We start from the raw sequence: 24,773 nt of genomic DNA, 5'->3' as shown, positions 1-24,773 counted from the left end.
TATGCATAGGTACCTTCCTTGTGAACTCTGTGCTTGCTTTAGTGTTATTTGACTCGGGTGCGAGTCGGTCTTTTGTATCTTTGGCCTTTAGTCAGCATATCAGTGTTAGTCGTGAGGCATTGAGGTGCTGTTTGTTTTTTCGAAGTGAATCTGTCTGAAGTCGGCGGACCACCTCTGCAGACCTCTGCAGCAGAAGAGGTGGACCAAAGTGCTGCAGACTGTAATGAGAAGCATGTTTGTTTTCTTAACGTCTGCAGACTGCTGCAGATATTAAAAAATTTAAAATAAAGTAATTTAATAAACCGAAAATAGTTTGTTAATACCAAAAATTTAATAATTGTAGTCTTAAAACATTGAAATAAAATTCAAACAACGAAATTAGTCTTACAATAACATTTTTAAATAAAATTCATACAACCAAACTTTAATAATTTTCATTCCATATTTTGCATCAATTGTTCGGCAATTTCATCCCGTAACTGGCTCATATATTCACGGTCCGCAGCAGTACCATGTGTTGGAATCTCATCTTCATCATTATCAATGACCGCATTGTTATTCCGAACCGAGACATTTGGTTCATCATATCGTGCAAAAAACTCATCACGTAGTCCCTCTCTTCTTATAAAATTATGAAGCGCAAAACATGCTAGAGTAATGTTTCGTTGTGTAACCAACGAGAATGGTGCCATCCTCTTCAGTATAGGGAATCGTGCTTTCAAGACACCAAAAGCACGTTCAATGACATTCCGAAGTTTTGCGTGTCCATGGTTAAATTTTTCTTTATTCGTTAATGCACGTCTTCGACGGAAATCTCCAAGCCAATACCTAACATTACGGTACGGTGCCATAAAACCTCGAATGTTTGCATAGGCGGCATCACATAGATAATATTTATCTGTAAAAAAAAGTCATTTATTTTCAAATAAAGATAAAACTATTTAAATAACCATAAATTTACCTGGAGGTGGAAGCGGGAATGGTGCATGTGGATTTGCTAATGCTTCTGATAAAATTCTAGAATCGTGTGCTATCCCTTCCCAACCGGCAACAACAAACGTAAACATCATGTTAAAGTCACATATTGCCAATACGTTTTGGTAACAATCGCCTTTTCCCCTACTTCTATATAAATCCTGTTTGTTTGCAGGGACAACAGCATGTATCAAAGTGCCATCAAGTGCACCAACTGCTCCCTTGAACACCCGTCTTAGCCTCCTATTATGTCCCGGAATGTTTGGATTCGGATTAAAAGATGTTGGTACTATAATGTCATGTGCGAAAAGCAACATTTTGGCCAACACTTCATGAAAAAACTTATGAATTGTTTGCTTTGAGTGTTGAAATCTCCGCTTGATAATCACATAACGTTGGTTATGACCGATCATCATCAAAAACATAGCCATCTTCTCCTCAACCGACACATGTTTGCTATCCTTTAACGCGTAGTTTACTCTAAAATGAGCACATAGTCGGACAAATGATTCACGAGACATGCGTAACACTTCAAGACATTGTAGAGGATTACGGTGAAGTAACTCTAACGTAAATTCATGTCCTGTCATTTCCGAATCGTTGTCCCGCACTCGTTTGACACCCCTCTTCCAAAAGTAGCGGACATACAAGTACATAAGAATTATGAGTAGTATCTTTTTGTCGTGATCCATTACAAACCTATTAATAAAGAAAACATATAATAACATAAGATAATAATATATCATAAGATAATAATATAACATAAGATAATAACATAAATCTCAAGTACCAAAAAAATATAACATAAATTTCAAGTACCAAAAAACATATCATAAATCCCAAGTAGCAAATAACCAAATAACATTCAAGTACCAAATAACAAAATAACATTCAAGTACCAAAACATATCATAAATCCCAAGTAGCAAATAACCAAATAACATATAAACTTAACGAACAATCTTTCCATCCTTTAAAACTCCTAAACTTGTAGCTGTCATCTCGATCCATCCTCTTAATATTTGTGGATCATTAGGCAAATTTACCCACATCTCTCTAATATTCATGGTCCCTCCAAAAATGTGATACGCAGCAAATCGTATAGGGTCTATTGGGTCTAACTCGAGCAACTCAAGCTTCTCTAAACACTGGGGAATTGTTGGCCCTTGAGTCAAATGGCGTAGAGCTTTTTGCATCTCCAGTGCTAAATCATCAGCAGTAATAGAAGCTTTAGGCGAGGCACAAGAAGGTGGATCAGGTGAGGCACTGGGAGCTCGAGGTCTAGGAGTTGAAGGTTTAGCCCTTTTGTTGGGGTTACCAGAAGGTGAAGCAACATAAGGTGAATCAGCAGAAGGTGAAGCAGCAGAAGGTGGAGTCTGAGTAAAATGTTCACTTGTATGATTGGAAAAAAAATCATCTTCATCTATGTTAATGGAAGGCGCGTCCAAAAGCTGTAATGGTGCGCCATGGAAAGAAGATGATCCCGATGGTGTTTGGGATGTGGCATAGCTGAGATTACCAGATGCACTGCTTCCATCAAAGAGTTCTGCACAAAGCTCTGGAAACAATAATGGGACGGTTTTCAAAGAAGCAGCTTTCGGATGTCCCTAAACGCAATCAATGTAACAAAAGTAATATAAGAATAAATATGTGTGTATGTGTGTGTGTGTATATATATATATATATATATGTATATATGTATATATGTATACCTTTTTAAAGTCCTCCCACTCCTCATTTGTTAAGTTAAAAGTATTTGTTTGTGGGTTGTAAAGGTTTCCAGTTTTGTTTTTTAAGTATAACCATCCTGTGTATTTGGCTTTAAGGTTATCATAGGCGTTTTTTAATTGTCGTTGATTCAAATCCACGCCATACTTTTCCTTAATAGTTGTTCCTAACTTGTGCCATGATTGTTTGTGCAAACTCAAACCTTTTCTACCCACGGTTTGCACTTCTTCAATACAAGTTTGCAATAAGCATTTTGTTTGCTCATTGGTCCATGTATGTTTATCTCCCATTGCTAATAACAAAAAAAAATATAGAATACATACTTTAGCTACAAAGATTAATCATATTCCAACATAATCAACAAATAAGTTTAGGATATTCAACAACAATACATCATGAATGAACAAAAAAAAAACAATTAAGCAAAGATTATGATTTTGAAACCGAGGGCATGCAAGAAATCACAAAATTGGTCCTCAAATGCAAAGAATCGGTACTCAAATGCATAAGAAATCACAGAATTTGTACTCAATTTCATACAATCGTTAGTCAAATCAATAAGAAATCAAAAAATAAAAAAAATAAAAAAAATAAAAAATAACTGATCTAGAAACCGAGGGCATGCAAGAAATTTATAATTTATAATATAATCATATATTTGCAATATTGTAAAGCCACTTAACATTGCTGGAATTTGAGATTCCATTGCTGGAATTTGAGACCTCATTGCTGGAATTTGAGATTCTATTCCCACTTAACATTCCTATGTTTGATTCATTCCAAAAGATTACAATCAACATACTTTTTTCCTACTTTTATGCATACTTTATACAATGGTATTGGAATTTGAGATTCCATTCCCACTTAACATTCCTATGTTTGATTCATTCAAAGAATCGGTACTCAAATGTATAAGAAATCACAGAATTTGTACTCAATTTCATTGAATCGGTGCTCAAAGAAATCAGAAAAAAAAAAAAAATTACCTATGAAGATCGAGGGCAGCAGCAAGAGGCGTAGGCGACCGGCGATGGAAACCGGCGATGGCTGGCGGCGGAGGCGACCGGCGATGGCCGGAGGCTGGAGTCGTCGGACCGAGAAGAAGCCGAGAAGAAGAACAGGAAAGAAAAGGCAGCGACACTTTTTTTTTTATTTAGGGCATAGAGTGATTTTTTAGATGAGGTTAGAAGTAGTTAGAAGAGGTAAGCCCACTGCTGTGTGGGGAAGAGGACGGGAAGAGGTTTTTAAGCCCGAAGTCTGCAGAAAAACAAACAGCTGCGAACCTAAAAGTGCTGCGCGTGTGCTGCGCCACGCAGCACTAAGAGGTTAGAAGAGTTTTTTTCTAAAAAACAAACACAACCTGAGTCGGCCTCTGCGGGTTTCCATAGCCGCCGACAGAGTGATTTGTGCCACGGAGGTCCTCCGGGGATGTGTGTTAGAGATTTTTGGGGTTGAGTTTCCGATCGATCTGGTTCCTATTGCGATGGGTGATGTCTGTGTCATAGTGGGCATGGACTGGTTGAGCCGATTCGGCGTGGTTATCGACTGCGAGCGTCAGCTGGTGATCATACGAGATCCTAGTGGGGGAGTTCTTTCAGTATACGGCGAGGGTACACGTTCTGGATCAGCCTTTTGTTCGGCCGCTAGGGTGAGGCAGTGTTTATAGCAGGGCTGTAAGGGTTTTGTGGCGTATGTGATGGATACGCGAGTGATCTCCGAGAGACCGAGTTCAGTGGATGAAGTTCCGGTGGTGCGTGAGTTTCCAGATGTTTTTCCTGAAGAATTACCAGGTGTGCCTCCCGTGAGGCAAGTGGAGTTCGGTATCGATTTGGTTCCGGGAGTCGCGCCTATCGCTAAGGTGCCTTATCGCCTTGCACCTCCAGAGATGAAAGAGTTATCCTCACAGCTTCAAGAGCTGCTGGGGAAGGGGTTTATTCGGCCGAGTAGCTCGCCGTGGGGAGCACCCATTCTGTTTGTGAAGAAGAAGGACGGCTCACATTGAATGTGTATTGATTACCGAGAATTGAATAAGCTGACGGTCAAGAACCGTTACCCGTTGCCGAGGATCGACGATTTATTCGATCGGTTGCAGGGAGCATCTTGGTTCTCCAAGATCGATTTGAGGTCGAGCTATCATCAGGTGAGAGTGCGAGACGGGACGTCCAGAAGACAGCATTCAGGACGCGTTATGGGCATTATGAGTTTGTGGTGATGCCTTTTGGGCTCATCAATGCCCCGGCTGTGTTCATGGACCTCATGAACAGGGTATGCAGGCCGATGTTGGATCGGTCGGTGATTGTGTTCATGGACCTCATGAACAGGGAAGTTCTTGGAGTTTTGAGATCGGAGAAACTTTATGCAAAGTTTTCCAAGTGCGATTTCTGGTTGCGGGAGGTCCAGTTTCTGGGGCACCTCGTTAATCAGAAAGGGATATTGGTCGATCCGGCCAAGGTTGATGCGGTGATGAGATGGGAGGTGCCAAAGTCACCCTCTGAGATCAGGAGCTTCCTTGGGTTGGCAGGGTACTATCGGAGGTTTATCAAGGATTTCTCCAAGATCGCAGTGCCACTCACCAGATTGACCCGGAAGGGTGTTACATTTTTATGGGGTCCCGAGCAGCAGACCTCCTTTGAGACGCTTCACCAAAGGTTGTGCGAAGCTCCGGTATTAGCTTGATGTGTGTGAAACCAACTAGTTTTAATCCTATTAACTTAAACACAAAGACAAACACACGAAAGGCAGTGTACCTATCGATTAGCAGTTTAGTTCAGGTAAGTAGGGTATCGAACACAGGGAACGGTAAACAATTAAAATAGATGCTAATATTATCTAAATAATACAAGTAATAGAAAGAGTTTTCTCTAGTTTTGCAAGACTAGAAATTTAAACAATTAACTAAAACTTAAACTAAGAAACTAAGAGCTAAGCAAATAAAAATCAACTAAATTCAATAATAAATAGGACTTCTGTTTAGGTTCGACTCATTTGTTCCCATGGATGATTTTATGGTAAATATATCGGATTAATTCTTCATTGGTTACCGACTAAAGTGATTAGATTCACATTCGCTGTATCTAATCCTTAGAAAACAGATTAATTCAAGCAATGGCCAGTTGTCTAAATTAATGAATTTCCTAGTTTGTTGATTCGAGTTTAGAAAGACTTGTAATTAGCTAATCAAATTGGTGATTCAATTAACCTCTTGTTGATGGTGTATCACACAAGCTCACACATTAACTTACCTATCTTCAAGTTAATTCTAGTTTCACATTCGTTATTCCTAGACATACAACTATGTGGTCACGTAAATCATATGAAATTAGCAACTAAGAGATGTTCATACAACTTAATTACTGATTTATTAACAGAAGAATAGTTATTGTTAACACATAAGGTTCTTTAACAAGCTTAATAAAACATAATCACCAATTAAAATTAATCCTAATCAAATAATCAATCCATGTTCACAAATTCATCTACCTAAACAGAAGTTATGAGTTTTTAGCTCATCATTACAATGGAAACAAGCACAAAAACGAAATCAATTGGTAAAAACATAGTTCAAACAAGAGATTAGGTAAGAGTAAACTTGATTTTGACTTGATTCTCCTTAAAATTGAATGTAGGGTTGATTCCCTTGCTTCCCACGCTCTAGCAGCACCTTTAGTCGACAATTGGCCTCCAAGGGTTCATCTCTCTCCTAGGGTATCGATCTGAAAGTCCCTTTATATAGATTTTCACAAAACAGGGGCTACTCGGCGAGTCCAGTGACCTACTCGGCGAGTACGTCACTTAAAACCCGTGTACGGCAAGTCTGCGCGTCCAGAATCGCGAAACTTCAGACCAACTCGGCGAGTAATCGACCCTACTCGCCGAGTACGTTTGGAATCAGCATTTTCTCAAAACACGAAAGTCATCCGAAATTGTGTCTAGTTTTCAAAACATTTTGAATCTCATCAATCGGAGTTACAGTTCATGAGATATGGCCAAAACACTGATGAGGGGTCAAGCTGTCCAGCAACGTCCTTCTTTCTTCAAAATCCATGATCCAAGCGTCCAATCGCTAGTTCCGCTTCATTTTCCTTTCGAGCATGTATTTGTTGCTGAAAATGAAATATTTAATCTAATTAAGCACCTTTTGTTCATTAAATGAGACAAAATCAACATAAAGTATTAAGATAATGCATGAATTTTATAACTAAATATGCCCATATCATAGCTCTTCCGGAAGGGATGGAAGATTTTATGGTATTCTGTGATGCATCGATTTTAGGGCTGGGAGCGGTGATGATGCAGAAGGGACATGTGATAGCATATGCATCGAGGCAATTGAAGCCTCATGAGACGAGATATCCCACACATGATTTAGAGTTGGGGGCAGTGGTGTTCACTCTCAAGATTTGGCGGCACTACTTGTATGGGGTTCATTGTACGATATACACAGACCATAAGAGCTTGAAGTACTTGATGGATCAGCCTAACCTAAATATGCGGCAGAGGAGGTGGTTAGATGTAGTCAAGGATTATGATTGCGAGATCTTGTACCACCCGGGCAAGGCTAATGTGGTAGCCGACACATTGAGTCGCAGGGCGGAGAGTACTCCACTGCGAAATGTGTGTTTGAGATTGACCGTGATAGCTCCAGTTCTGGACGCCATTCGTGGGGCACAGGCTGAGGCTGTGCATCCGGAGATGCAGAAGAGAGAACGGGTTGTTGGTTTGGTTTATGAGTTTGTGTCGGATAGTCGAGGGCTTATGACTTTTCAGGGCCGGATTTGGGTACCGTTTGTGGGCGGTACGCGTACTACATAGATGGAGGAAGCTCATAGATCGAAATTTTCGATCCATCCCGAGGCTACAAAAATGTATTTGGATTTGAGGAAAGAGTATTGGTGGCCTTGTATGAAGAGGGACATCGCATGGTTTGTCGAGAGGTGTTTGACGTGTCGAAGGGTGAAGGCTGAGCACCAGAGACTGCATGGCAAGTTGCAGCCATTGGAGGTTCCCGAGTGGAAGTGGGAACATATCACTATGGATTTCATCACCAAATTGCCGAGGACTACCAGAGGAGTTGATGCAATTTGGGTGATTGTGGATAGGTTGACGAAGAGCGCTCACTTTCTTGCCATCAGTGAGAGTTCTTCGGCGGAGAAGTTGGCGGAGGTTTATGTGAGAGAAGTAGTATCTCGGCATGGGGTGCCGATCTCGATTGTTTTGGACCGTGATGTGCGCTTCACTTCCCGCATCTGGAAGAAATTTCATGAGGAGTTGGGTACTAAGCTGCATTTTAGTACTGCATATCACCCCCAGACAGACGGCCAGAGTGAGCGGATGATTCAGACGCTTGAGGACATGCTTCGAGTATGTGTATTGGATTTTGGGGGTAGCTGGGATACGTATTTACCCTTGGTAGAGTTTTCCTACAATAACAGTCATCATTCGAGCATTGGTATGCCACCCTTTGAGCTGTTGTATGGTAGGAGGTGTCGAACACCCATTTGTTGGGGTGAGGTTGGGCAGAGAGTGATGGGCAGTACAGAGATCGTAATTCAGACAACAGAGCAGATACAGCGGGTCAGACAGAGGTTATTGACCGCCCAGAGCCGACAAAAGAGTTATGCGGACAGGCGCCGGTCCGAGCTTGAATTTCAGGTCGGCGACTTCGTTCTCCTGAAGGTTTCTCCTTGGAAAGGGGTGATTCGGTTCAGGAAGAGGGGCAAGTTAGGGCCCCGGTTTATAGGTCCATTTCGTGTGATTGCGAGGGTAGGCCGGGTAGCCTATCGGTTGGAGTTGCCAACAGAGTTGGGACAGATTCACGACACTTTTCATGTGTCGCAGTTGAGGAAGTGTATAGCCGATGAATCGGTAGTGGTTTCGTTAGAGGATATTCAGGTAGATGCAAGCCTAAATTATGCCGAGAGACCAGTGGCCATCAGGGATCGGAAGATCAAGGTTTTGAGAAACAATGAGTTACCTCTGGTGTTGGTTTAGTGGCAACACCGGAGGGGATCAGAGATGACCTGGGAGCCAGAGCGTATGATGCAGGAGCAGCATCCAGAACTGTTTTTAGAGCGAGACTTCGAGGGCGAAGTCTAGTCCTAGTGGGGGAGAGTTGTAACAGCCGGATTTTTATCAGGTATCTTGTTTATTGTATTTTGTTGATTTGTGAGGGGGACTCGGCGAGTTGGAGCTCAGACTCGCCGAGTAGGGACGCGGATTTGGACGCGGGATCGCGCCTGGACTCGACGAGTCCAGGATATGGACTCGGCGAGTCAGCGCTGTGTAATGAAACCCTAATTTCTCGGGTTTGAGACTTATTTAAAGGGCCTAATGGCCGTCATTTGTGCTCACCAGCCCCTTGAGTGAAACCCTAATCGAGTGTGAGCATTTGGAGCTAAGTAGGAGGCCATTATTGACCTTGGAGGTGCCATTGTTGCAAGGAAGGAGAAGAGCTAGCCAAGGGAAAGCAAGAAGGAGCCACTTCTGTGGGTTTAGAGTCTAGAGCATCACTTTTGTGGTAATAAATTCGAGTTACCTTCTTGTTTGTTGTTTTTTATCTAGATTTAGAGTTTCTTGAACCCTTTTATGGCATGATTTAGTGTCCTTTTGGTCCCTTATGAGGTTGGAACCATAGATCTGGACCCTTAGAGGTCCAGAGTGTCCCTTTACCTAAGCTTTTTGGGGATCAATGGAGGCTTTGGATTGGAATCCTCATGCCTTAGGTCAAAAACTCCATTATTGAGCTATAGGGTGTGTTATGAGCACCAAGATAGGAGCTTTACGTGATGAATCAGTCGAGGGAGGCCAGATCTATAGTTTTGGAAGCAGATCTGACCTTAGAAGCGAGTTGGAGTGGTTGCATGGCATGGACTCGCCGAGTCTGTTCATCCGACTCGGCGAGTAGCTTGAAGATTGCCTTGGGATTGCTCAGCGAGTGGTCCAATCGAGTCATGGGTAGACTCAGTGAGTCAGGGTGAGTTGGAGAGGGATGACGAGTGGACTGAGTCAAACATGGACTCGCCAAGTTGTCCTTGAGACTCGGCGAGTTGAGTCGGGGTGGCCCCGCGATTCATTCAGGTGAAACTCGTCGAGTAAAGGGGGGGATACTCGACGTGTAGTAAGAGGATTTCACAGGGTTAGTGAAAACGTCTAGACTCGCTGAGTCGCCATGGTACTCGCCGAGTCCGGTCAGAGTTGATCGTTGACCGTTGACCAGAGTTGACCTGTGTTGACTTCTTATAGATAGTTAACCTTAGAGATATAAAGTGTTAATTAGAAACATATAATGTTATAGGAGGATTAGAGCTCGAAGGATCTAGCACGAGGGATTTCCAGGATTCGTGAGATACCGAGATACGCGAGGTGAGTCTTCTCACTATACTAATAGCAATGTTGAAGATGGTTTGATTCTTAGTTATATCGATTATGGTAGTGTCGTAATTTTCTAAGTAAGAAAATATTCTCATCACCCAAGTTTCAATTGGATAGAAACTTGGAATCATGTGATTTGAATTATATGATGTATGAAAATTTTGGTAAGTGGGAAAATTGGGACTAATTCCTTGTTCACACATACACACATACACACACACACACACACACACACACACATATATATATATATATATATGTGTGTGTGTGTGTGTGTGTGTGTGAGAGAGAGAGAGTCAAGTGAAAGAATTAAGGATCTAGTACACATTGATGTGTACTGGTCAGATCCACCACAAAGGGCGATAAAGTCTATTGTTCATGATTTTAGTGAAAGTCTAGTAAATATGGTTATGGTTACAAGATTAAGTGTAATTCTGAATCATTGAAAAAGTTTCAATGTATAGCAAAACAAATAAGAATAATTAATTAGACAGAAAGATAAAAGTTTCTCCAATCTGAAAGGAAAGGAGAGTACTTTAGTATCATGTTTTATGATCATCCTAATGATTATGGAACCATGTCACAATTGATCCTCAGAAGTACACCTTAGTGAATTTACACGACTAAGAAGAGGTATCAGAAATTGTTGAAATGGTTAGATCAAGAAGGTGAGTCATACTTTGTTCCAAAATCAAGTCTTATAGTTATACTCCAAGATTATATCTTGAGTGACATATCCTGAGTAGCTTTATAACACATCATGAAATATGGATTAGAAAACTTGTCTTACTCATGCACATTTGAGATTGGTAGTTGTGATGTTTAGGATAAAACAAAGACCAAGTAAGACCAATTGTATCAATTGTTTTTCTTGAAAGCATCTATACTGACTCTTGAATATTTTTTAGTCAAGGAATGTTTCTTGACAAGAGAATCTTATATGTCCAGAGGTCAGTGGGAGTCTTGATGATCTTGAATAGATTCAAGAACTAATCAAGAATAAATCTATTATTTATCGCTAGCACACAACTTGCGGTTTGTAACCTATTGTGTTGACATATTCTTGTCTCTATGCCCATTGCAGTTAAGTTAACTATGCATGTGAGTTCTGTGAGTTGTCATTTGAATGCATAAGGCAAAGGACCTTGATCAGTGAAAGTTCATTGATCAGTGAGGGTGAGCTGATCAATAACTTGGAAGCAATGGTAGGCCGTTGTGCTATCAAATGGCAAGAAATTAAGATAAGGAAGTTCAGTCCATATCAGTTTGGATTTGTCACAAACCTTGTCTTACGGTAGTGGTTAGAAATGAAAAATTCACATGGATAGGGACACATACATCACTAAATATAAGTGGCAAGAGGTTTATATCTACTTCATGAAAATGATTATGAGTAAATGCTTTCACTGGTAGATTTAAAAAGATAACAGTTGTGTTATTTTCATTCTCGAATTCAATTATGATTACGGCATACCTCCAGTTCGAATTGTGAGAAATGGCAAATGGATTGAACATATGGGACTTATCACTATAAGTTCTGTTTAGACACACATATGAGCTTTCTAATGATAGGTGTATCATCTTAAGAAGTCAAGATAAAGACTTTTCAAAGCGCCACGTATCAAAAATCTAAATTTTGGTAAGAAAGTCAATAAGTGTTGATTTCTAGAAGTCCCTCTGGTTTCTGAATACATGTCAGGGCTAGTGAGAGCATAAGTGTTATGCTTGTAAAAATTTAATTATTATGCAAGTGGGAGTGAAATTATTACATTGAGTGTTGCAATTTAGAAATGTTATATATATAGGAAACAAAGTTTTAATTTGCAAAGTTGTAGAGTTTGAAAATTTATCTCGCTATAGTAGGATTTTAGGGAGAAGATACTCGTACTTCATTTCAAATCTAAAAGCTTAGATTGAAATTTTAATGGAACTTAGTCATGGATATATGTGAATGTCGTGTTGAAATGGTTCAACATTTGAAATTCTATATATGGAAATATTATAGCAAGAGACTGATCTAGTATCATGTCTTTATGTGAAACATTATGAATCATATCCCATATGCTTCGGGTATAGGATCGATTGCTTATGCTATAATATTCATCTGTTCTAATTTTTCCAAATGCCTATCGCATTAAGAGGGAAAAGGACCAAAACTTGATATAACTAAAGTTGTTAAACAACTGTGAAGGAAAATCTAAGATTCACCGAAGATTGGTTGCTTGTGAACAGTTGGAGGTATAGTAATTGATGGACCATATTGATATAATTTAGAATAGATAGGATTCTATTTAGAATAGATAGTCAGATGTCAATTATGGAAATGTTTCCATAATGTGAGTTGGATATTAAGAATATTTGTGTGAGTTAGAAACTTTAATGTAAGAAGGATGTTCAAGAAACACTCTTTGAATGTGAGACTTTAGTTCCAGGGATTTGTCTTGTAACATTCTCAAATGGAATACTTTGTAATATCATTGGCCAAGTCTCTGTGAACATTTCATGTAAATTTAGACTCAAAAAGATTCTTGTAATGGCAAGAATCTGGTATTCTTACACTTGTGATAAGGATTAGGAAATTGTGAAATGAGCATCATTGGTAATGGGATAACTATTGTTTTAATTCAAGTATTAAGTTGATTGTTCAAAACATTATAAAATGAATAAGTTCTAATCAATATGGTGATTAAATAATATGTGTTTTATTTATATTCACAAGTTTTGAGACCATATTTGATTGTTTTGTTATTATGTTTCACTTCGCAGGTTATTACTTCCCGAATAATAAGATTATTCAAACATCCACAGTCAATCATACTTTGGAAGTAAGTAATGAGGCAAGACTCTAATGAATCAAACTGTAGATTTTCTAAGTAGTTGGACATGGCACAAGTTTACTACAATGTTCATGAGTACTCTTAAAATAAGAATTTACGTATTGGATTAAACACATGCTCATCTGAATCACTTCATGGATTTTATCACGAGTGATTGTGAGAAGATAATATCTTATATTCTTGAAACGGAGAGATATGAGTTGTTGTTTATCAGTCAGTTTCACATTGATAATACGTAAACGCATCAGTAACTTGATGTTATAAAACATATTATTGTGTGTGATTTGATGAGTAAATAGTACAAGCATATAAGTCAAAGTTTATCCGTTCCTTTTATCCTAAGAGGATAAAAGCGATATTTGTGGGCCCTTCGATGAGTTAGTGATGACACCTAAAGCCCTTGGCCAAGCTTGGACTAAGTTGATGTGTTCAATGATAGTCAGTCGTCACAAATTGGAAATCCGAAAACAACACATGTACAAAGAGAATGATTATAATCCATGTCTCGTATCCATAAGATATCTTGTAGAACAGATGAATATCTGATCCCTTATCTAAAGGATGCATTGCTGATAAGATCAAAGTTTGACAACGGATTTTGAGAGCTACGATTGCTAATCTGATTTTGAAGCTATATTAGCAGTTATAGTTATTAGACTTATCCAAGTTGGTTATTGTTGGATTAGGTGTCTAAGCCCATAACTATAATTGGTATGTACTTTACCCGATAGTAGCATGGTCCTTTTGGTTGCATTCATCAGAGCAATATGATACGATGGATATTTGAGAAAGAGGTTATTTGTGATTTATTAATATATTATATGAATAATATATTAATTGAGAAATCATATTATTTTAATTAGTATTGGTCAAGAATTAATTTGGAATTAATTTAGTGATTAAAAGAGACTGATTAAATCTACAGGGACATATTTTTTAAATTAGTAATATTTATAGTTTGGGCTAATGATCCATGTTGATTAGGGATGGGCTAAATCGATGTGAAAGTCAATGAAAAGTTAGTCTAAAGGGCCTACCATATAGATCATTCGAATACCAAAGGTTTTAGGGGTTTATGTATGAAACCATAAGGATTCCACACTATAAATTGAACCCCTAGCTTCCTAAAATCAGCCTAAGACTTCTAAGAAGAAACCCTAGCTGATTTTGGTGCCTCCTAGCCTCTCTCTAATAAGGCCCCTGTTGCTTTTGGTGTGTTGTGACACATTAGAGGTATCACACTTGAGGTACTAAGCTCTTGAAAGGTCAATAACTACAAGCCACAACAAAGATTTATTCATATAACTAGTTTTTATGTTGTATATATCCAATTGCATGCTAGCTAGGGTGTACGCTTTGGATAAAATGAAATTGCATGTATAAATTGACAAAACTTAGATCCAAAGCATTAGGGTTGTATGTGTACCATAGGGATGTTATAGTGCTCAAAACCCAACAATAGTATGCTATGATATTATGTGATAGTGGTAGGAGGAGTGAAATAGTCCCCGGAGCCAGTTAAAGTAAATTAGAGGGTAGGTTAAGCACCAATATATGTTTTACAATATGTTTATGCTATGTATTATGTAATAGTGGTAGGGGTGAAATAGTCCCTGTAACCGGTTGAGATGAACCGTAGGGTAGTTCGGGCATCCAGATATGCCTGGCAAGGTAGGTCAGGCACCCACATATGCTTGGTAGGGTAGTTCGAGCACCAAGATATGCTTGACAGGGTAGGTCGGGCACCCATATATGCCTCACAGGGTAGGCCGAGCACTGAGATATGTCTGGTAGTATATTATTATGTGGTATGATGGGGGAACCCACTAAGCTTTGTGCTTACAGTTTTCAGTTTTGGTTTCAGGTACTTCCTCTTCGAAGGGAAAGGAGCCGGCATGATTGCAGCGCATTACACTACATTTTCCGCACATGAGATCTTTGGGAGTATTAGTATGATATTGTTGTATCATGACATGTTTTGATTATAGATACATTTGTTTGGATATGAGTTGATTCCATGATGTTTTCCGACAATGGTTTTTATAATTACTAAATAAAAAATGAAATTTTTGGTCTTAAATTTTGGGGTGTTACAAGTTGGTATCAGAGACTTGGTTTGAGGGGTTCGGACACACTGTCGGGTGTGTCTGGACTCGAATTAAAGGTTTGAGAGATTTTTACAAGAAAAATAATTTTTCTCAAATTAAAATTGAATGTTTTTGAGAAAGAATAAGGAGTGTGATGTGTGCACTTAGCTGAGCTCAAGTAAGTTTCCCCAAGATACTATACATGTTTGCTATGACATATGATGTGATTATGAGAACTACATGCTATAATAGGGCCAAGGATCTAGGAAGGATGACTTATATGCAATTGTATGTGTATGAGAATTGCATGCTAGTTTAGGGATAAGAATCTAGGAAGATGCCTTATATGCCTGCTATATGTGCTTATTGAATTGGATGCTAGTATTGATTAGTTAGTGATATGATCACCTTGACTAGGATATGCTTGGTTTTGGTTACTTGATGCTAGAATGCTGCTTGATTTGTGCTTTTAGGAGTTCTAGTTATCTTTAATTTACTAGTAAATAAATATGTTAAGTTACATATTATGAGGACTAAATAATTACAGAAGTTTAGGTCTAGCTCTATCTCGTAGCTCTCGTCTAAGTCCAACCATTGTAGGGTAGGGCCTCTCATTCGACGAATTATCTAGTCTTGGTAATATGTAATTGTATTCGTGAGCTAGTTAAGGAGAGATAGCAGGGACTTCTTATACAACTGATGGCAGAGAGTGAGTTGGAGATCATCCTAGGTTAAGCCTCATATGAGATTAGTATTAGAAAGTATTTGATTGAGAATCGTATACATGGGTGAGAACCGACTTTGGGAAACCAAGGAAAACCAAGGGGAAAGTATGGATAGATTTGGAAAGTAGTATAGACTCGTACTACTGAAAGTAGAGGATATGTACTTGACTCTAGGGGAGCTATGGGAAACCAAGAGTGGCAGAGTGTAAGACCTCTTGATGTTGTGTATAACCCAGATGATTGTGTGTTTTGTTTCAGAATGGTAGTGACACCTCATGGAGAAGGAGGTTCAGAGTCTGGGTAAGATTCGGGTACATGTTCCGAGCCATTTGATGATGGATTTCTTGAGTTCATTGCATCCGAGCTTATGAGAGGCATCCTTAAGGCGACCCAGGTGATTTTCGTGGAAATCAAGGAGGGTATCATCGAGCTGATGGAGGATCTCCTTAGGGTATTCAAGAGTGACATGGAACCTGGCCTGTCAGGGACTTGCACGCTCTTATTCAAGGACTTAGGGAGATGTAGAGCACAAGAATTTGGTGGGGCGAAGGACCCCATTGTGGTGAGATGATGGATTGCAGACATTGAGTCTGCGCAGGTGACGAGCTTTTGCCCGAAGGGGTCGAAGGTTAGCTTTGCTGCTGGTTGTTTGATAGAGCGTGCCAGAGACTGGTGGGAGGCATTTAGTTACATGTTGGGAGCCCCAACCATTGAGTTTATGACGTGGTTGGACTTTGTAACCAGATTTCGAGCTGAGTTTCCACTAGGTGTGGAGATTCAATAGTTAGCCAGTGAGTTCTTGGATATAAGACAAAATACTGAGTAAGTGGCAGGGATTACCGCCAAGTTCAGGGAGAGGGCCTTACTAGTGCCTTAGTATGTGGGTGATGAGGAGATTACGAAAACCCGGTACCGTGATATGTTGAGAGCTGAAATTCAAAAATATGTCAGTTACTCGGCGTGCCTGACTTTGGATTACATGATAGCAGGGTCGAGGGATAGGGAGATTGATATAGAGCATATCAGGAAGAGGAAGGCGGTAACTGGCAGATGACTAGGGTTTCTAGGAAGAAACCCAAGGGATTCGACTCGATGTCAAAGGGCTGGCAGGGCCAGAGCCGCTGTGGTAAATGTGGCAGACCACACGAGGGATTTTGTAGAGTTGGGGGATCGGGCTGCTACAAGTGTTCCAAGACTGGGCACTTTAGCAAGGATTGCACAACCCCTACCCCCACCATTCAGAAATAAGACTTGATTTGATTTCATTCCAATCAGTGGGGCCATAAAAAGGCCAACATCCCGAGATTGACATTAGGAGCGCCAATGATGGCGGATTTGGTTCCCATTCCTTTGCGTGAGAACAAGTTCATCATAGGCATGTATTGGTTGACCCCTAATGGGGTGGTGATTGATAGTGAGCAGCAGTTGGTTCATGTCAGGACCCCAAGTAAGGGAGATTTGGTGATTTAGAGTGAGAGGTCGCAACATGGGCCAACTTTGTGTTCAACAGCGAGGGATAGGAGCTCGATTTAGCAAGGTTTCATAGGTTATGTCGCCTATGTGATGGATGACCGAGAGAAGGGTAACACAATAGTGAGTGATGTGCTAGTTGTGGGGGAGTATCTGGATGTGTTTCCGGAGGAATTGCCTGGGTTACCTCCGGAGAGACAGGTGGAGTTCAGGATTGAACTAGTTCCGGGTGCGACTCTGATAGCCAAGGCACTATATCGGTTGGCTCCTCCTGAGATGCAGGAGTTATCTACACATCTGCAGGAACTGTTAGACAAAGGATTTAACAGGCTGAAAAGTTCTCCTTTGGGAACCCCGATCCTATTTGTGAAGAAGAAGGAAGGGTCATATCGGATGTCTATAGATTACCGGGAGCTGAATAAGGTAACAGTGAAGAACCATTACCCACTCCCAAGGATTGGCGATCTCTTCGAACAGCTTCAGTGAGCATCTTGGTTTTCCATGATTAATTTGAGATCAGTCAACCATCAAATGAGAGTCAGAGACGAGGATGTGCAAATGATATTGTTTCAGACTCGCTATGGCCACTATGAGTTCATGGTGATTCCATTTGGGCTCACCAATGCTGCTGCCGCGTTAATGGATCTCATGAACCACATATGAAGACCGATGCTTGATCGGTTTGTGATGGTTTTTATTGATGATATCTTGGTTTATTCCAAGATGAATTAGCATCACGAGGAGCACTTGCGAGAGGTGTTGGATACCCTGAGGATGGAGAGTTTGCACGCTAAGTTCTCCAAGTGCGAGTTCTGGTCACACGAGGTGCAGTTTCTGGGGCACCTTGTCAACCAGAACAGTATTCTGGTCGAACCAGCTAAGGTGGAGGCCATGATGAGATGGGAGGTTTCGGAGTCTCCATCCGAGATTCGGAGTCTCCATGGGCTAGCAGGCTATTATTGAAGATTCATTTAGGACTTCTCCAATATAGTGGTACCCTGACCCGGCTAACAAAGAAGGATGTAATCTTTCACTGGGGACCTGACCAGCAGGCATTGTTCGAGACAATGATGTAGAGGTTGTGTGAGGCACTGATCTTAACCCTGCCAAAGGGTGCTGATGATATTGTAGTGCACTATGATGTGTCTATTTCGGGTTTGAGCATAGTGTTGATGGAGAGTGGATACGTCATCGCCTATGCCTCTAGACAGTTGAAGCTTCACGAAGCGAATTACCCGACACACGACCTGGAGTTGGGGGCGGTTTTTTTCACCCTGAAGGTTTGGTGACAGTACCTCTAAGGGGTCGGTTGTACCCTATACACAGAATAAGAGCCTGAGGTATTTGATGGACCAACCAAATCTGAACATGTGGCACCGAGGATGGTTAGACGTGGTGAAGGATTATGACTGTGAGATCCTCTACCGCCCTGGGAAGGCCAACATTATAATCGATGTACTTAGCCACAAGGCATTCGCATCCCCGATGAGAGACATACGCCTGAGGATGATAGTAGTGGCTCCACTTTTGGATTGGATATGGGAGGCACAAGTTGAGGGTATGAAGGAAAAGCTCCGAAAATGTGAGTGGATCATAGGCAAGGTGGCCTCCTTTGATTATGACAGCCGTGGGTTATTCACCCTGTATCAAAGGGTCTGGGTTCCTTATAGGGGTGGGTATGCCAGGTTCTGATGGATGAAGCCCACAAGTAGAGGCTCTCCATCCATCCCGGGGCGACGAAGATGTATCAGGATCTTCGCCTTGATTATTGGTGGCCATACATAAAGTAGGACACAACTTGTTATGTGGAGCGGTTCTTGAACTCCATGAAGGTCAAGGCCGAGCACCGGAGACCTCATGGAAAGACGCAACTGTTGGATATCCCTGTGTGAAAATGGGAGGATATTACTATGGATTTCGTCACGAAGCTTCCCAGGACCGCATGGGGAGTGGATTCGACTTGTGTCATTGTGGATCGGTTGAACAACACTTCTCATTTCATTTCAATTTAGGATAGCATATTGGACAAGAAGTTGGCTGACATCTACATCTGGGAGGTAGTAGCTCAACATGGGGTTCCAGTTTTCTAGATTTCTAACCGAGATGGTTCACTTCCAAATTCTGGAAGAAATTTCCTGACGAATTGGTACTCATCTGCACTATAGCATGACTTCTCACCCGCAAACGGATGGTCAGAGTGTGTAGACCATCCAAACCTTGGAGGATATGTTGCAGGCGTGCTTTTAGATTTTGGTGGTAGCTGGGATACCTACCTTCGCCTAGCAGAGTTTTTCTACAATAATCGATACCATGTCAGCATCGACTGTCCTCCTTTCAATATGCTTTATGGGAGGAAGAGAAAAACCCCAATATGTTGGGTGAGGTTGGATAGAGGGTCATGGGGAGTACCAAAGTGGTACTCGAGACGAGAAAGAAGATCTAGTAGGTCCAGAGGAGACTCCAGACAACCCAGAGTCAGCATAAGAGCTACGCCGACATATGTCGATCAAACCTGGAGTTTTAGGTAGGAGACATCGTCTTCCTGAAGGTGTGACCTTGGAAAGGTTTCATCTAGTTCAGGAAGCGGGGCAAGTTGGAACCCATGATACATTAGTCCATTCAGGGTAGTAACTTGGGTGGGTCGATTTGTGTATCGACTGGATCCGCCAGCCGAGCTTAGTCAGATCCACAGAACCTTTTGTTGTCTCCCATCTACGGAAGTGCTTAGTAGATGACTCTGTAGTCATGCTTTTAGAGGATATTTATGTGGATGACAGCCAAAGTTACTGATGGGTTTTGAGCATTCTAACACTCCTATGGTGACATGCAACCCTAAATACCTTGGATCTATGTTTTCTCTATTATACATGCAAATATCAATTTCGAAGGTATTTATCCTAACTAGTATATTATGAAGTACAAATAATATTAAATCTAGTAAAATGACATACCTCTTTGTTGGTGCTAGATTCCATGTAGCTTGAGAGCCTAGTGTCAGTGTGACACCTCAATGTTGGGTTGTTGAGCATTCTAACACTCCTAAGTGTACATGCAATCCGAACTACCTTGGATCTATGTTTTCTCTATTATACATGCAAATATGAACTTTCCAAGGTATTCATGCTAACTAGCATAATAACATTGATTCATATGAATATTTCAAGTTAGAATTACATACCTCTTTAATGTAGAATGTCTTCATGAAGCTTGAGTACCCAGTGCCCCAAGTGTGACACCTCAAATGGTTCACACAACACCAAATACACATGGAATGACTTAAGAGAAATGCACCACTCCTTGTAATCGTATAGCCCTCATATTCACACACTTATGCGCGATTTCTTGAGCCATGAGATTCTTTTATATGGTGGCTATTAGGGTTACACCATGTAACTCATAACTTTACCCATTCCTTTTGCTCCATGGATTTTAACCTCCATGGAGTATCCATGGGTCACCCCATGGACTTAGTCTAACATAAGGAATCTTGGATCACAATCCCACATATAAAAGAATGAATGATTTACACAATCAACCCATATATTTAATTAGTCTCCTTTTGATCACTTAATTAATTCCAAATTAATTCTTGATCAATACTAATTAAATAACCTTATTAACATATTAGAACTTATAATATATTAATAAACCTTAAGTGTTATTTCTCTCATTTTAGTCTATCCAAATGCATGATGCCATGCAACCCAAATGGACCATGCCGGGTCGGGTCAAGTCTTACCAATTATAGTTATGGACTTAGACATTAATCCAACAGTCTCCCACTTGGATAAGTCTAAAACTATTATTGCGTATGACTTCAGGAACCGATCGACAATCGTAGCTCTCAAAAGCTTCTGTCGAACTTTGACCTTTTCGATGAACTCTGACCTTTGTCAATGACTTGTCCATTAGATAAGGGATCATATATTCCTCCATTCTAGATATCATATGGAATGAGACATGTATTATAAATCATTCTCTCTGTCCATTTGTTGTTTCTCGATTTCCGATTCATGATGACTGACTAGTTGAACAAATCAAATCAGTCCTGGCTTGGCCAAGCACTCACATTTATCATCATTAAATCATTGAGGGGCCCACAGATATCGCTTTTATCTGGAAGGTAAAAGGAATGGATAAACTTCGACTCATGTGGCTTGTTCTACTACTTGTTGAATCATACACAAAGGTACGTTTTATAACATCGAGTTACCAATGCGTTTTCGTGCAATCAATGTATAACTAACTCAAAGTAACAACTCATATCTCTAGGTTTGAAACATATAAGATATTATCATCTCATGATCACTCGTGATAAAATCCATGAAGTGATTCCGATGAGTGTAGGTTGAATCCAATACTCAAAACTTATGAGCACTCATGAGTGTTGTAGCATCACTTGGTCCAACAACTTAGACATCTACAAGCCAACCCATGACAGTCTTGATTCATATCTACTTCCAACATATGACCGACTGTAGATGGTTTGAATAACTTAGTCTTTCAGGAAGAATAACCTAGTTTATTTTGGAAGTCAAAACATGCAAAATGAAACACAAGAATAATTGAATCTAATATAGTATCAAAAACCTATGAACATAAATAAAACACCTTTTATTTATCACCATATGATTACACAATATTCATTGCATATTGTTTCTACTATCAACTTTATTCTTGAATTAAAATACTAGTTGCCCCGTGCTCTGAGCATGTACACTATGTTTTCTAAACACTAGTCATGCCATACACATGGTATGCACACTATGTTTGTTTGTGATCTTTACATTACGAAATAAACCAATCGAACCATGATTCTAATTTCACACTCCCGAATTCTTATGGCAAATGGAGGAATTCTAAATTCATGCCATTTTACTAAAATCTGTTAGATTCTAAACTTATATGCAATGATTCTCTTATAATGATTATGCACAAAGTCACAAAGACTTGACAATAAACATTTCATAGCATTCCAAAGGAGATCAACGCCTTGGAAACATCCTTCTTGCATTAAGTTTCCTAATCTTACAATGATTTATTGAATAACTCACACCAATGGGATCATTTCCACATTCCCCTTTTGACTATCACTTTTGAACAAGAGTTGGCTCTTTTAAGAATATGTCAATATGGTCTTTCCAACAATTAACACTATACTTCCAACTGTCCCTGAGCAACCAATCCTTGGTAAACCTTAGATTGTCCTCGACAATTGCTTAATCGTTTTAGTCATATCCATTTCTAGACCTTTTCCCTTCTTAATGCCCTAGGCATTTGGAAAATTTTAGAAAGGATGAATATAGCACATGTAATCAATCCTATATCTGGAGCATATGGGACACGATTCATGATATCTCACATAAAGACTAAACCAATCTTTTGCTATAATATTTCCATTTCTTTTTGCCAAGTTCTCATAATTTAGATTATGAAAAGGGATGTCGTAATCATAATCGAATTTTAGAACGCAAATAATAAACCCATATATAGAATTTCCTTATGAAATTCATATATATTCTTGACTAAATTTGATTAAAATCTCAATCTAAGTTTTTAGAATTGAAATGAAGTATAATTTCCTCTCCCTTAATTATAGAAATACAACTTTTTCCCAATTGAAACCTTTTGTTTTCTATAATTAACATTGCTAACATGCAATACTTATCATAATTATCATGCTCCCACTAACATGATGATTATTAGCATAACACTTATGCTCCCACTAGCTTTGACAAGTACTCAGAAATCAACTGGACCTTTAGAAAAACAATACTTTATTGACTTTCTTACCAAAGTTCAGATTTTTGATACTAGATTGCTTTGATAAAACTTTATCAATATCATACACCTTATCTTAGATTTCACACAGGTGTGACTAAACAATTTTAAGAACTATGAAAAGGGATGTCATAATCATAGTCTCGATTGTTTAGACCTATTCCCATTCTCACAAGTCCATGTTAGTGTGCCGGTTAACCACATATGCTCCACTAACGACTTTGACAATGCAAATATCACAATTGCTATCTAGCTAAAATCTACCTAGTGAAAGTGTGTCCTCACCATCATTTTAATGAATCGGAGAAAACCTTGTGACACTTAGATTTAATGGTGTATATGCTCTTATCCATGTGAATTGTCAAAACCATAGTCATAATACAAGGATAATGACAAATCCAAATTCATATGGACTGAACTCAATCTTAATTTCTTGCCATCTGGCAGCTCAAGGGCCTGCCATTGCTTCTAAGTTTTTGTGCAACCAATTGAGAACTCTAAGAAATCATATGCAAAGCCAAATTTAACTGGAATGGGCACAAAAATAGAAATATGTCAACACAATAGGTTGTAAACCTCAAGTTGTGTGCTAGTGAAGAACTTCAGGTTTTATTCTTGATTAGTTCTTGAGACTTTGAAGACCTTTAAGACTCCCACTGTCCTCGTGACATATAAGACTTTCTTGTCGAATATTCAAGAGATAGTGTGGATTCTAATCAAGACAAAAACTTCACACATTTGGCCTTAGTTGGTCTTTATTTTATCCAAACCATCACAACCTACCAATTTCAAATGTACAAGAGTAGAAAACTTTTACTCTTACATTTGAAAAGTGTTTTAAACCTTCTTTAAGACATGTCACTCAGCTTACAATCTTAGAGTATGCCTCTAAGGCTTGTATTGGAACGAAGTATGACTCATCTTCTTGATTTAACCATTTCAACAATTCAAAATTCCTCTTCTTTGTCATAAGAAACTAATTGTGCTATGGTTTATTAACCATTAAGATGATCAAGAAAACTGATACTAAAGTACTCTCCCATCTTTTTAGATTTGAGAAACTTTTATCTTTCTGCCTAATTTGACTCTTCTTATTTGTTCTGCCTTACATTGAGACTTTTCAATGTTTCAGAATTATACTTAAGCTTGTAAGTATAACCATATTTACTGAACGTAAGTAAATCATGAAGAATAGTCTTATCGATCTTTTGTTGTGGGCTTAATCAGTGCACAAGAATGTGTACTCGGCCCCTTAGTCCGTTACTTGACTCACACATCCATGTGAACAAATATTTAGTCTTAATTTTTCAAATGCTTGAAAGTTCTCATTCATCATGCTATACAACTTGCATGATTCCAAGTTCCGGTCCAATTGAAACTTGGGTGATAAGGATATTTCCTTATTTGGTAAATTTAGATATTACCACAAATGAAAGAATCAAATTCACTTTCCAATATTGCTATCAGTGGAATCTTATAAGCAACAATTTTCCACAAACGCCATTGTAAGGATACATAAAATAAATAAAATCAAAAATTTCCTTTTATTTTAAAATTTTGCGGAAAAACTTATCCTTACAATCCATATGAAAACTTGTTGTTATCTATTCCTAAGCAATATCTCATAACTCCTAAGAAGTAGCTCAAGAATCTGATCTTCAAACTATGTGATTGAAATCCATTTACGCGGTCAGATTCAACATATTCTTTCTTTAAGTTCCTTCACTTTTCTTTTGATTCTTAAAACACCGACATGTGACCCAATCACATCATGTAATAAGAATCTCATAATAGAAACTT

The 24,773-nt window shown here is 39.4% G+C and overlaps 2 protein-coding genes across 2 annotated transcripts; both read right to left on the bottom strand.

The window, feature by feature from the left end:
- Nucleotides 1-434: 434 nt before the first annotated feature.
- Nucleotides 435-1,565, bottom strand: LOC145035310 (uncharacterized). The gene is made up of 2 exons (XM_078983878.1): nucleotides 962-1,565; nucleotides 435-898 (listed from the first exon to the last, which is right to left on the bottom strand). Exons 1-2 carry the CDS (start codon nucleotides 1,563-1,565, stop codon nucleotides 435-437), a joined length of 1,068 nt encoding a protein of 355 aa, XP_078840004.1.
- Nucleotides 1,566-1,808: 243 nt separating this feature from the next.
- On the bottom strand, nucleotides 1,809-3,059 carry LOC145033506 (uncharacterized). The gene is made up of 2 exons (XM_078982099.1): nucleotides 2,687-3,059; nucleotides 1,809-2,581 (listed from the first exon to the last, which is right to left on the bottom strand). The coding sequence occupies exons 1-2, from the start codon at nucleotides 2,990-2,992 to the stop codon at nucleotides 1,925-1,927; spliced, it is 963 nt and encodes a 320-aa protein (XP_078838225.1). The 5' UTR covers nucleotides 2,993-3,059; the 3' UTR covers nucleotides 1,809-1,924.
- Between the last annotated feature and the right edge of the window lie 21,714 nt (nucleotides 3,060-24,773).

The sequence above is a fragment of the Lactuca saligna genome, chromosome 3 (genome assembly GCF_052625555.1).
Source record: "Lactuca saligna cultivar CGN05327 chromosome 3, ASM5262555v1, whole genome shotgun sequence".
Taxonomy (NCBI): Eukaryota; Viridiplantae; Streptophyta; class Magnoliopsida; order Asterales; family Asteraceae; genus Lactuca; species Lactuca saligna.
Note: the sequence above shows the minus strand (reverse complement) of the source record. Positions and strands in the feature narration are given on the sequence as shown.

Bases quoted from the DNA above. Each gene is read 5' to 3' on its own strand.
- LOC145035310 (XM_078983878.1), bottom strand. From the start codon at position 1,565: ATGACAGGACATGAATTTACGTTAGAGTTACTTCACCGTAATCCTCTA. The intron at 899-961 runs GTAAATTTATGG...TTTTTTTTACAG, and splicing joins ATTCCCGCTTCCACCTCCAG to ATAAATATTATCTATGTGAT.
- LOC145033506 (XM_078982099.1), bottom strand. From the start codon at position 2,992: ATGGGAGATAAACATACATGGACCAATGAGCAAACAAAATGCTTATTG. The intron at 2,582-2,686 runs GTATACATATAT...GATTGCGTTTAG, and splicing joins AGTGGGAGGACTTTAAAAAG to GGACATCCGAAAGCTGCTTC.